The 14,634-nt window shown below is 43.1% G+C and overlaps 1 protein-coding gene across 2 annotated transcripts in view; it reads left to right on the top strand.

Moving 5' to 3' along the window:
- Window positions 1-14,634, top strand: part of LOC100376479 (protein O-mannosyl-transferase TMTC4-like) — a 36,969-nt gene that overhangs the window by 1,707 nt on the left and 20,628 nt on the right. For both annotated transcript variants that reach the window (XM_085498666.1, XM_085498667.1), the window contains exon 2: window positions 2,882-3,098. In XM_085498666.1, the coding sequence (XP_085354792.1) occupies window positions 2,882-3,098 (217 nt within the window). The remainder of the gene's footprint in view (window positions 1-2,881; window positions 3,099-14,634) is intronic.

Below are 14,634 nucleotides of genomic sequence, written 5' to 3'. Positions count from 1 at the left end.
TAAAATGTTCGTTGTGGAGTTTGTAATGTGGTAAAATGAAATTTCTATTTTCTGAACACAAGTTTATGAACAAAAAAAATCAGGTGCATGGTAGTTTAGTTTGTGCTTTAAGAAGCTCCCTACAGTCACATAGGCCTCCCCATCAGTCACCAAGCTGACTCTACTTGATTTTCAGGTTTCCATTTTAAATTCCTACCAAATCAGTCTTATTAAGAGGCACACTGTGCAATTTCCTTGGGAGAACACTCATCTTCCTAGTTGCTCAAAATTATTTTGCATTGAGAAAAAAATAATTGATATTTGTTCACATTAAAAATGTACATTCCACTGTTGAAGTGAGTTTATTAATGGTTTGACACGTGTTGGTTTGTGGTTACATTCACAGCAGGTCATGATCTGCTACAATCTGATTACAATGTGATGTAGATAGAGCTTCCAGTCATTGTATGGCACATATAGCTGTACATCAACTGTTGTGTGTTATTATTGAAAGTTACTGAGACCTCTATCAACATCACCTTTTATTATTATTTTATTAAGATTGGATCTGCCAATTTGATTGTCTGTTTCTCTGTCTACATTATCTATATTACAAATGTGTATATATATATCTGTTCTATTTTTATAGGAGAACCTTCCCAAATAAAAGAAAATCTTATATTTGAAAAACTTAGTGTTAGACAATAAACCATGTACTCGTACTTTCACACTCGAGCAGGAGATAGGACATCTGAGACATGTTGGTCAATTAGTCTTGCACTCTGAGTGTTTTATTCTTTGCAGTCATAAAAACATCATTTTTTTTCACAAATAGAAATGAAAAAGTAAAAAACCTGCATACCTCACATCATTATATTTTTTAATAGGCTAGCCAAGTCTTCCACATTCAAAAATACACATACTATTTCTATTTAATTTATTTTATTTTATAATATTGTCACTGAATTCTTTAAAAGTAATTTGCTACATGTATATATAATTTGAACAGTATTTTGCTTGATTTCATTGGATTTTTACTTTCACTATGCACATGCATACTAAAACTCCTAGAAGTGTTACATAGTAATGTAAAACACTCAATTAGAGATTTAATTAATTCATATATTCGCCAATGTGTATATAGTTGCATCAAGTAAGGGGTAGACCAGTAACAATAGTAAAGAAAGAGGTAGAAAGAAGAGAGGGACTGAGGACATGGCATATTTGACAGTCACTTGAGCCATTGTCATATAAAAATTTGATATGGTGGTGTCTTCTAAAAACATGGCATCAAAATGATTTCTGTTTATTTATTGCTGTTGTAGATCCTGAGAACTAGCCATTGAATATCATATCGGGGAATAAATGATATGTTGAACGCTGAAACTGACACTCGATTCTAGTCGATATATTGTTATGCAGAGGCGGCGGCACAACATTTTGCATTGGGGATTGGCTTAGCTGAGGTCTGCTCAATTTTGAATTCTAGACCCTCTGAAACGCTATTTCCTGCATTTTGAGAGGCAAATTTCACCTTGATTTGGGGGGGGGACACCCTCCAACTTTTTTGAAACGGATTTAAGTATAAGGATGATTGTAAAATATGATTAAGATGAAATAGCGTCCAACAAATTAATATGGTATATGGTAACAGTCAAGTATTATTTACACTCACAATCTTAGTTTGGGCAGACATTTTAATTTAATAGCAAGTGCTTTTGAAATGGTGTATCTTAATGCATTTTTTGCTCATTTGTTTATTTTCAATTTTGAAAAGCAAAAGTGTATAGTAATATATATTTATATCATTTCAAGCTGCAGGGTGTCTAAACAATGACCCAACAACCAATCAACACATCTTCCACCCACCACAACAATTTTAGCCATAATTGAACAACCAAGAAAGCAACAAATATCAGGATGCATCCTGAAAACAACGACATAGCACATTACAACCAGTCATTGCAAACATGAAATCCCTCACCCCTCCCAATACACCCTACAGCATTAATGGTTCCTATACTGATTTGAATGTATGTACAACAAGCTTAGCCAATAGATGCACACAACTCATCAAACTTTTGACCAGCCACTCATTCTAATTATTGTTGAGTGAGGGCGCGATTTACTAATGAAAAGGATCTTTTAAAAGAATTAAACAGATATTATATGTATATAGATATATTTACACCGGTATTATAGTACATTTTATTATTTCATGGAATTTTTGATTGAAGATTTCTGTGTATCTGGTTCTCAAAGCCTAATTATAGATGAACAAGTTGTACATACTGTAATAGTCATTAACAAGATTATTGCTGAACCTTGTCAGAATGGGAAAGTAAAGAACTAAAAGCACTAGGTCACTAAAAACTTTGGAACTAAACTAAATTGTGCAAGAATAATATAGAAAAGGTGAACTCATCAATTTACAATATAGTTATTTATTGCAAAATGAAATTATTGCTAAATATAAAAATCTAGTATTCAATGAACAACCAAACAGTCATATATTCTAAGTCAACCCTTAAACATACATTACACAGTGATTATTTTATTTTTTTGTATCCCTATTTTGGTAGCATCTTGCCATATGACAAGTATAATTATCAGGGCTTCTTCAATTTATTCAATCAAAGTAGGGTACTCTTTTTGTACTGCCTTCTATACACATGGCTGATTGCTGATTGGTCAATGACAACTAAAATTACAGCTGTGATTGGTCAAACAGCCTTTTTAAGTTTCTAAATGTTTAAATATTTATACATCAACATGCACAGGTAATCTGAACTACGAGGAGCATTAACATGTATTGTCATACAAGTAACTGATCTGATATTTTCTGGGCAGAACACTGAATAATGTAAATTTGTTAAATGTCTTTCTCTGTTTCTTTTCTCAGGTTAAACTACTGGCTAATGGGTGGCTTAGAACCCATGATATTCCATGCTACCAATGTTGTTTTACATTCCTTGGTCTGTATTTTATTTCTGCATATATTTTCTGCTATTTTTGGTGGATATCATACTGATGACAATGGAAGCAAAATATTTGCTGCCCCCAGAGCCAGTCTGCTTGCTGCCATCTTTTTTGCCGTACATCCTATACATACTGAAAGTGTGAGTGTATTCAAATAATCAAAATTCAGTTCTCTTCTCCTCTTTTTAGCTCTGATGTTTACTTTGATAAGCGAAGCTTATCATATGAGTGATTTTCGACTTTTGTGGAAAACTGCAATTCCAATAGCTTTGATATTATACATACATGTACAGTTACCTCAGATGGACCTCTCTCAGATTTGTTCATTTTGTGATGATAACTTCAATTCTCTAATTGAAATGTGCTTTGATAACGATGGTGCTATCTCAGCCAAGAGGCTGCTTGAACACCAACGAAAAAAAAACACATGAAATAAGCAAACATAGTTGGGCAAAATTTCAAAGATAGTTGAAGACAATCAGAAATCCATGCTATGACTACTCCTATCAGCTGGTCAGCTAGAAATCAGTAGTGGCCATGTTATGACCACTCCTATAAGCTGGTCAGCTAGAAATCAAAGGTAGCCATGCTTTGACCACTCCTATAAGCTGGTCAGCTAAAAATCAGAGGTAGCCATGCTTTGACTACTCCTATAAGCAGGTCAGCTAGAAATCAGTAGTGGCCATGCTATGACCACTCCTATAAGCTGGTCAGCTAGAAATCAGAGGTAGCCATGCTATGACCACTCCTATAAGCTGGTCAGCTAGAAATCAGTAGTGGCCATGCTTTGACTACTCCTATAAGCTGGTCAGCTAGAAATCAGTAGTGGTCATGCTATGACCACTCCTATAAGCTGGTCAGCCAGAAATCAGTAGTGGCCATGCTATAACCACTTCTATAAGCTGCTCAGCTAGAAATCAGTGGTAGCCATGCTATGACCACTCCTATAAGCTGGTCAGATAGAAATCAGTAGAGGCCATGCTTTGACCACTCCTATAAGCTGGTCAGCTAGAAATCAGTAGTGGCCATGCTATGACCACTTCTATAAGCTGGTCAGCTAGAAATCAGTGGTAGCCATGCTATGACCACTCCTATAAGCTGGTCAGCTAAAAATCAGTAGAGGCCATGTTATGACCACTCCTATAAGCTGGCCAGCTAGAAATCAGTAGAGGCCATGCTATGAGCACTCCTATAAGCTGGTCAGCTAGAAATCAGTAGTGGCCATGCTATGACCACTCCTATAAGCTGGTCAGCTAGAAATCAGTGGTAGCCATGCTTTGACCACTCCTATAAGCTAGTCAGCTAGAAATCAGTAGTGGCCATGCTATGAGCACTCCTATAAGCTGGTCAGCTAGAAATCAGTGGTAGCCATGCTATGACCACTCCTATAAGCTGGTCAGCTAGAAATCAGTAGAGGCCATGCTTTGACCACTCCTATAAGCTGGTCAGCTAGGAATCAGTAGAGGCCCATGCTATGAGCACTCCTATAAGCTGGTCAGCTAGAAATCAGTGATTGGCATGCTGTGACCAGTTCTGTAAGTTGGTCAGCTAGAAATCAGTGACAGCCATGTTGTGACCACTCCTATAAGCTGGTCAGCTAGAAATCAGTGATAGACATGCTGTGACCACTCCTATAAGCTGGTCAGCTAGAAATCAGTAGTGGCCATGCTATAACCACTTCTATAAGCTGCTCAGCTAGAAATCAGTGGTAGCCATGCTATGACCACTCCTATAAGCTGGTCAGATAGAAATCAGTAGAGGCCATGCTTTGACCACTCCTATAAGCTGGTCAGCTAGAAATCAGTAGTGGCCATGCTATGACCACTTCTATAAGCTGGTCAGCTAGAAATCAGTGGTAGCCATGCTATGACCACTCCTATAAGCTGGTCAGCTAAAAATCAGTAGAGGCCATGTTATGACCACTCCTATAAGCTGGCCAGCTAGAAATCAGTAGAGGCCATGCTATGAGCACTCCTATAAGCTGGTCAGCTAGAAATCAGTAGTGGCCATGCTATGACCACTCCTATAAGCTGGTCAGCTAGAAATCAGTGGTAGCCATGCTTTGACCACTCCTATAAGCTGGCCAGCTAGAAATCAGTAGAGGCCATGCTATGAGCACTCCTATAAGCTGGTCAGCTAGAAATCAGTAGTGGCCATGCTATGACCACTCCTATAAGCTGGTCAGCTAGAAATCAGTGGTAGCCATGCTTTGACCACTCCTATAAGCTGGTCAGCTAGAAATCAGTAGTGGCCATGCTATGAGCACTCATATAAGCTGGTCAGCTAGAAATCAGTAGAGGCCATGCTTTGACCACTCCTATAAGCTGGTCAGCTAGGAATCAGTAGAGGCCCATGCTATGAGCACTCCTATAAGCTGGTCAGCTAGAAATCAGTGATTGGCATGCTGTGACCAGTTCTATAAGTTGGTCAGCTAGAAATCAGTGGTAGCCATGCTTTGACCACTCCTATAAGCTAGTCAGCTAGAAATCAGTAGTGGCCATGCTATGAGCACTCCTATAAGCTGGTCAGCTAGAAATCAGTGGTAGCCATGCTATGACCACTCCTATAAGCTGGTCAGCTAGAAATCAGTAGAGGCCATGCTTTGACCACTCCTATAAGCTGGTCAGCTAGGAATCAGTAGAGGCCCATGCTATGAGCACTCCTATAAGCTGGTCAGCTAGAAATCAGTGATTGGCATGCTGTGACCAGTTCTGTAAGTTGGTCAGCTAGAAATCAGTGACAGCCATGTTGTGACCACTCCTATAAGCTGGTCAGCTAGAAATCAGTGATAGACATGCTGTGACCACTCCTATAAGCTGGTCAGCTAGAAATCAGTAGTGGCCATGCTATAACCACTTCTATAAGCTGCTCAGCTAGAAATCAGTGGTAGCCATGCTATGACCACTCCTATAAGCTGGTCAGATAGAAATCAGTAGAGGCCATGCTTTGACCACTCCTATAAGCTGGTCAGCTAGAAATCAGTAGTGGCCATGCTATGACCACTCCTATAAGCAGGTCAGCTAGAAATCAGTAGTGGCCATGCTATGACCACTCCTATAAGCTGGTCAGCTAGAAATCAGAGGTAGCCATGCTATGACCACTCCTATAAGCTGGTCAGCTAGAAATCAGTAGTGGCCATGCTTTGACTACTCCTATAAGCTGGTCAGCTAGAAATCAGTAGTGGTCATGCTATGACCACTCCTATAAGCTGGTCAGCTAGAAATCAGTAGTGGCCATGCTATAACCACTTCTATAAGCTGCTCAGCTAGAAATCAGTGGTAGCCATGCTATGACCACTCCTATAAGCTGGTCAGATAGAAATCAGTAGAGGCCATGCTTTGACCACTCCTATAAGCTGGTCAGCTAGAAATCAGTAGTGGCCATGCTATGACCACTTCTATAAGCTGGTCAGCTAGAAATCAGTGGTAGCCATGCTGTGACCACTCCTATAAGCAGGTCAGCTAGAAATCAGAGGTAGCCATGCTATGACCACTCCTATAAGCTGGTCAGCTAAAAATCAGTAGAGGCCATGCTTTGACCACTCCTATAAGCTGGTCAGCTAGAAATCAGTAGTGGCCATGCTATGACCACTCCTATAAGCTGGTCAGCTAGAAATCAGTGGTAGCCATGCTTTGACCACTCCTATAAGCTAGTCAGCTAGAAATCAGTAGTGGCCATGCTATGAGCACTCCTATAAGCTGGTCAGCTAGAAATCAGTGGTAGCCATGCTATGACCACTCCTATAAGCTGGTCAGCTAGAAATCAGTAGAGGCCATGCTTTGACCACTCCTATAAGCTGGTCAGCTAGGAATCAGTAGAGGCCCATGCTATGAGCACTCCTATAAGCTGGTCAGCTAGAAATCAGTGATTGGCATGCTGTGACCAGTTCTGTAAGTTGGTCAGCTAGAAATCAGTGACAGCCATGTTGTGACCACTCCTATAAGCTGGTCAGCTAGAAATCAGTGATAGACATGCTGTGACCACTCCTATAAGCTGGTCAGCTAGAAATCAGTAGTGGCCATGCTATAACCACTTCTATAAGCTGCTCAGCTAGAAATCAGTGGTAGCCATGCTATGACCACTCCTATAAGCTGGTCAGATAGAAATCAGTAGAGGCCATGCTTTGACCACTCCTATAAGCTGGTCAGCTAGAAATCAGTAGTGGCCATGCTATGACCACTTCTATAAGCTGGTCAGCTAGAAATCAGTGGTAGCCATGCTATGACCACTCCTATAAGCTGGTCAGCTAAAAATCAGTAGAGGCCATGTTATGACCACTCCTATAAGCTGGCCAGCTAGAAATCAGTAGAGGCCATGCTATGAGCACTCCTATAAGCTGGTCAGCTAGAAATCAGTAGTGGCCATGCTATGACCACTCCTATAAGCTGGTCAGCTAGAAATCAGTGGTAGCCATGCTTTGACCACTCCTATAAGCTGGCCAGCTAGAAATCAGTAGAGGCCATGCTATGAGCACTCCTATAAGCTGGTCAGCTAGAAATCAGTAGTGGCCATGCTATGACCACTCCTATAAGCTGGTCAGCTAGAAATCAGTGGTAGCCATGCTTTGACCACTCCTATAAGCTGGTCAGCTAGAAATCAGTAGTGGCCATGCTATGAGCACTCATATAAGCTGGTCAGCTAGAAATCAGTAGAGGCCATGCTTTGACCACTCCTATAAGCTGGTCAGCTAGGAATCAGTAGAGGCCCATGCTATGAGCACTCCTATAAGCTGGTCAGCTAGAAATCAGTGATTGGCATGCTGTGACCAGTTCTATAAGTTGGTCAGCTAGAAATCAGTGGTAGCCATGCTTTGACCACTCCTATAAGCTAGTCAGCTAGAAATCAGTAGTGGCCATGCTATGAGCACTCCTATAAGCTGGTCAGCTAGAAATCAGTGGTAGCCATGCTATGACCACTCCTATAAGCTGGTCAGCTAGAAATCAGTAGAGGCCATGCTTTGACCACTCCTATAAGCTGGTCAGCTAGGAATCAGTAGAGGCCCATGCTATGAGCACTCCTATAAGCTGGTCAGCTAGAAATCAGTGATTGGCATGCTGTGACCAGTTCTGTAAGTTGGTCAGCTAGAAATCAGTGACAGCCATGTTGTGACCACTCCTATAAGCTGGTCAGCTAGAAATCAGTGATAGACATGCTGTGACCACTCCTATAAGCTGGTCAGCTAGAAATCAGTAGTGGCCATGCTATAACCACTTCTATAAGCTGCTCAGCTAGAAATCAGTGGTAGCCATGCTATGACCACTCCTATAAGCTGGTCAGATAGAAATCAGTAGAGGCCATGCTTTGACCACTCCTATAAGCTGGTCAGCTAGAAATCAGTAGTGGCCATGCTATGACCACTTCTATAAGCTGGTCAGCTAGAAATCAGTGGTAGCCATGCTATGACCACTCCTATAAGCTGGTCAGCTAAAAATCAGTAGAGGCCATGTTATGACCACTCCTATAAGCTGGCCAGCTAGAAATCAGTAGAGGCCATGCTATGAGCACTCCTATAAGCTGGTCAGCTAGAAATCAGTAGTGGCCATGCTATGACCACTCCTATAAGCTGGTCAGCTAGAAATCAGTGGTAGCCATGCTTTGACCACTCCTATAAGCTGGCCAGCTAGAAATCAGTAGAGGCCATGCTATGAGCACTCCTATAAGCTGGTCAGCTAGAAATCAGTAGTGGCCATGCTATGACCACTCCTATAAGCTGGTCAGCTAGAAATCAGTGGTAGCCATGCTTTGACCACTCCTATAAGCTGGTCAGCTAGAAATCAGTAGTGGCCATGCTATGAGCACTCATATAAGCTGGTCAGCTAGAAATCAGTAGAGGCCATGCTTTGACCACTCCTATAAGCTGGTCAGCTAGGAATCAGTAGAGGCCCATGCTATGAGCACTCCTATAAGCTGGTCAGCTAGAAATCAGTGATTGGCATGCTGTGACCAGTTCTATAAGTTGGTCAGCTAGAAATCAGTGGTAGCCATGCTTTGACCACTCCTATAAGCTAGTCAGCTAGAAATCAGTAGTGGCCATGCTATGAGCACTCCTATAAGCTGGTCAGCTAGAAATCAGTGGTAGCCATGCTATGACCACTCCTATAAGCTGGTCAGCTAGAAATCAGTAGTGGCCATGCTATGACCACTCCTATAAGCAGGTCAGCTAGAAATCAGTAGTGGCCATGCTATGACCACTCCTATAAGCAGGTCAGCTAGAAATCAGTAGTGGCCATGCTATGACCACTCCTATAAGCTGGTCAGCTAGAAATCAGAGGTAGCCATGCTATGACCACTCCTATAAGCTGGTCAGCTAGAAATCAGTAGTGGCCATGCTTTGACTACTCCTATAAGCTGGTCAGCTAGAAATCAGTAGTGGTCATGCTATGACCACTCCTATAAGCTGGTCAGCTAGAAATCAGTAGTGGCCATGCTATAACCACTTCTATAAGCTGCTCAGCTAGAAATCAGTGGTAGCCATGCTATGACCACTCCTATAAGCTGGTCAGATAGAAATCAGTAGAGGCCATGCTTTGACCACTCCTATAAGCTGGTCAGCTAGAAATCAGTAGTGGCCATGCTATGACCACTTCTATAAGCTGGTCAGCTAGAAATCAGTGGTAGCCATGCTGTGACCACTCCTATAAGCAGGTCAGCTAGAAATCAGAGGTAGCCATGCTATGACCACTCCTATAAGCTGGTCAGCTAAAAATCAGTAGAGGCCATGCTTTGACCACTCCTATAAGCTGGTCAGCTAGAAATCAGTAGTGGCCATGTTATGACCACTCCTATAAGCTGGCCAGCTAGAAATCAGTAGAGGCCATGCTATGAGCACTCCTATAAGCTGGTCAGCTAGAAATCAGTAGTGGCCATGCTATGACCACTCCTATAAGCTGGTCAGCTAGAAATCAGTGGTAGCCATGCTTTGACCACTCCTATAAGCTAGTCAGCTAGAAATCAGTAGTGGCCATGCTATGAGCACTCCTATAAGCTGGTCAGCTAGAAATCAGTGGTAGCCATGCTATGACCACTCCTATAAGCTGGTCAGCTAGAAATCAGTAGAGGCCATGCTTTGACCACTCCTATAAGCTGGTCAGCTAGGAATCAGTAGAGGCCCATGCTATGAGCACTCCTATAAGCTGGTCAGCTAGAAATCAGTGATTGGCATGCTGTGACCAGTTCTGTAAGTTGGTCAGCTAGAAATCAGTGACAGCCATGTTGTGACCACTCCTATAAGCTGGTCAGCTAGAAATCAGTGATAGACATGCTGTGACCACTCCTATAAGCTGGTCAGCTAGAAATCAGTAGTGGCCATGCTATAACCACTTCTATAAGCTGCTCAGCTAGAAATCAGTGGTAGCCATGCTATGACCACTCCTATAAGCTGGTCAGATAGAAATCAGTAGAGGCCATGCTTTGACCACTCCTATAAGCTGGTCAGCTAGAAATCAGTAGTGGCCATGCTATGACCACTTCTATAAGCTGGTCAGCTAGAAATCAGTGGTAGCCATGCTATGACCACTCCTATAAGCTGGTCAGCTAAAAATCAGTAGAGGCCATGTTATGACCACTCCTATAAGCTGGCCAGCTAGAAATCAGTAGAGGCCATGCTATGAGCACTCCTATAAGCTGGTCAGCTAGAAATCAGTAGTGGCCATGCTATGACCACTCCTATAAGCTGGTCAGCTAGAAATCAGTGGTAGCCATGCTTTGACCACTCCTATAAGCTGGCCAGCTAGAAATCAGTAGAGGCCATGCTATGAGCACTCCTATAAGCTGGTCAGCTAGAAATCAGTAGTGGCCATGCTATGACCACTCCTATAAGCTGGTCAGCTAGAAATCAGTGGTAGCCATGCTTTGACCACTCCTATAAGCTGGTCAGCTAGAAATCAGTAGTGGCCATGCTATGAGCACTCATATAAGCTGGTCAGCTAGAAATCAGTAGAGGCCATGCTTTGACCACTCCTATAAGCTGGTCAGCTAGGAATCAGTAGAGGCCCATGCTATGAGCACTCCTATAAGCTGGTCAGCTAGAAATCAGTGATTGGCATGCTGTGACCAGTTCTATAAGTTGGTCAGCTAGAAATCAGTGGTAGCCATGCTTTGACCACTCCTATAAGCTAGTCAGCTAGAAATCAGTAGTGGCCATGCTATGAGCACTCCTATAAGCTGGTCAGCTAGAAATCAGTGGTAGCCATGTTATGACCACTCCTATAAGCTGGTCAGCTAGAAATCAGTAGAGGCCATGCTTTGACCACTCCTATAAGCTGGTCAGCTAGGAATCAGTAGAGGCCCATGCTATGAGCACTCCTATAAGCTGGTCAGCTAGAAATCAGTGATTGGCATGCTGTGACCAGTTCTGTAAGTTGGTCAGCTAGAAATCAGTGACAGCCATGTTGTGACCACTCCTATAAGCTGGTCAGCTAGAAATCAGTGATAGACATGCTGTGACCACTCCTATAAGCTGGTCAGCTAGAAATCAGTAGTGGCCATGCTATAACCACTTCTATAAGCTGCTCAGCTAGAAATCAGTGGTAGCCATGCTATGACCACTCCTATAAGCTGGTCAGATAGAAATCAGTAGAGGCCATGCTTTGACCACTCCTATAAGCTGGTCAGCTAGAAATCAGTAGTGGCCATGCTATGACCACTTCTATAAGCTGGTCAGCTAGAAATCAGTGGTAGCCATGCTATGACCACTCCTATAAGCTGGTCAGCTAAAAATCAGTAGAGGCCATGTTATGACCACTCCTATAAGCTGGCCAGCTAGAAATCAGTAGAGGCCATGCTATGAGCACTCCTATAAGCTGGTCAGCTAGAAATCAGTAGTGGCCATGCTATGACCACTCCTATAAGCTGGTCAGCTAGAAATCAGTGGTAGCCATGCTTTGACCACTCCTATAAGCTGGTCAGCTAGAAATCAGTAGTGGCCATGCTATGAGCACTCATATAAGCTGGTCAGCTAGAAATCAGTGGTAGCCATGCTATGACCACTCCTATAAGCTGGTCAGCTAGAAATCAGTAGAGGCCATGCTTTGACCACTCCTATAAGCTGGTCAGCTAGGAATCAGTAGAGGCCCATGCTATGAGCACTCCTATAAGCTGGTCAGCTAGAAATCAGTGATTGGCATGCTGTGACCAGTTCTATAAGTTGGTCAGCTAGAAATCAGTGACAGCCATGTTGTGACCACTCCTATAAGCTGCTAAGCTAGAAATCAGTGATAGACATGCTGTGACCAGTTCTATGAGTTGGTCAGCTAGTAATCAGTGACAGCCATGTTGTGACCACTCCTATAAGCTGGTCAGCTAGAACTCAGTGATAGGCATGCTATGACCACTCTTATAAGCTGGTCATCTAGAAATCAGTGGTGGCCATGCTCTGAGCACTCCCATAAGCTGGTCAGCTAGAAATCGGTGACAGCCATGTTGTGACCACTCCTATAAGCAGGTCAGCTAGAAATCAGTGATAGGCATCCTGTTGCCACTCCTATAAGCTAGTCAGCTAGAAATCAGAGGTAGCCATGCTGTGACCACTCCTATAAGCTGGTCAGCTAGAAATCAGTAGAGGCCATGCTTTGACCACTCCTATAAGCTGGTCAGCTAGGAATCAGTAGAGGCCCATGCTATGAGCACTCCTATAAGCTGGTCAGCTAGAAATCAGTGATTGGCATGCTGTGACCAGTTCTGTAAGTTGGTCAGCTAGAAATCAGTGACAGCCATGTTGTGACCACTCCTATAAGCTGGTCAGCTAGAAATCAGTGATAGACATGCTGTGACCACTCCTATAATCTGGTCAGCTAGAAATCAGTAGTGGCCATGCTATAACCACTTCTATAAGCTGCTCAGCTAGAAATCAGTGGTAGCCATGCTATGACCACTCCTATAAGCTGGTCAGATAGAAATCAGTAGAGGCCATGCTTTGACCACTCCTATAAGCTGGTCAGCTAGAAATCAGTAGTGGCCATGCTATGACCACTTATATAAGCTGGTCAGCTAGAAATCAGTGGTAGCCATGCTATGACCACTCCTATAAGCTGGTCAGCTAAAAATCAGTAGAGGCCATGTTATGACCACTCCTATAAGCTGGCCAGCTAGAAATCAGTAGAGGCCATGCTATGAGCACTCCTATAAGCTGGTCAGCTAGAAATCAGTAGTGGCCATGCTATGACCACTCCTATAAGCTGGTCAGCTAGAAATCAGTGGTAGCCATGCTTTGACCACTCCTATAAGCTGGCCAGCTAGAAATCAGTAGAGGCCATGCTATGAGCACTCCTATAAGCTGGTCAGCTAGAAATCAGTAGTGGCCATGCTATGACCACTCCTATAAGCTGGTCAGCTAGAAATCAGTGGTAGCCATGCTTTGACCACTCCTATAAGCTGGTCAGCTAGAAATCAGTAGTGGCCATGCTATGAGCACTCATATAAGCTGGTCAGCTAGAAATCAGTGGTAGCCATGCTATGACCACTCCTATAAGCTGGTCAGCTAGAAATCAGTAGAGGCCATGCTTTGACCACTCCTATAAGCTGGTCAGCTAGGAATCAGTAGAGGCCCATGCTATGAGCACTCCTATAAGCTGGTCAGCTAGAAATCAGTGATTGGCATGCTGTGACCAGTTCTATAAGTTGGTCAGCTAGAAATCAGTGACAGCCATGTTGTGACCACTCCTATAAGCTGCTAAGCTAGAAATCAGTGATAGACATGCTGTGACCAGTTCTATGAGTTGGTCAGCTAGTAATCAGTGACAGCCATGTTGTGACCACTCCTATAAGCTGGTCAGCTAGAACTCAGTGATAGGCATGCTATGACCACTCTTATAAGCTGGTCATCTAGAAATCAGTGGTGGCCATGCTCTGAGCACTCCCATAAGCTGGTCAGCTAGAAATCGGTGACAGCCATGTTGTGACCACTCCTATAAGCAGGTCAGCTAGAAATCAGTGATAGGCATCCTGTTGCCACTCCTATAAGCTAGTCAGCTAGAAATCAGAGGTAGCCATGCTGTGACCACTCCTATAAGCTGGTCAGCTAGAAATCAGTAGAGGCCATGCTTTGACCACTCCTATAAGCTGGTCAGCTAGGAATCAGTAGAGGCCCATGCTATGAGCACTCCTATAAGCTGGTCAGCTAGAAATCAGTGATTGGCATGCTGTGACCAGTTCTGTAAGTTGGTCAGCTAGAAATCAGTGACAGCCATGTTGTGACCACTCCTATAAGCTGGTCAGCTAGAAATCAGTGATAGACATGCTGTGACCACTCCTATAAGCTGGTCAGCTAGAAATCAGTAGTGGCCATGCTATAACCACTTCTATAAGCTGCTCAGCTAGAAATCAGTGGTAGCCATGCTATGACCACTCCTATAAGCTGGTCAGATAGAAATCAGTAGAGGCCATGCTTTGACCACTCCTATAAGCTGGTCAGCTAGAAATCAGTAGTGGCCATGCTATGACCACTTATATAAGCTGGTCAGCTAGAAATCAGTGGTAGCCATGCTATGACCACTCCTATAAGCTGGTCAGCTAAAAATCAGTAGAGGCCATGTTATGACCACTCCTATAAGCTGGCCAGCTAGAAATCAGTAGAGGCCATGCTATGAGCACTCCTATAAGCTGGTCAGCTAGAAATCAGTAGTGGCCATGCTATGACCACTCCTATAAGCTGGTCAGCTAGAAATCAGTGGTAGCCAT

Source organism: Saccoglossus kowalevskii, chromosome 1 (genome assembly GCF_978046115.1).
Source record: "Saccoglossus kowalevskii chromosome 1, keSacKowa6.1, whole genome shotgun sequence".
NCBI lineage: Eukaryota > Metazoa > Hemichordata > Enteropneusta > Harrimaniidae > Saccoglossus > Saccoglossus kowalevskii.
Note: the sequence above shows the minus strand (reverse complement) of the source record. Positions and strands in the feature narration are given on the sequence as shown.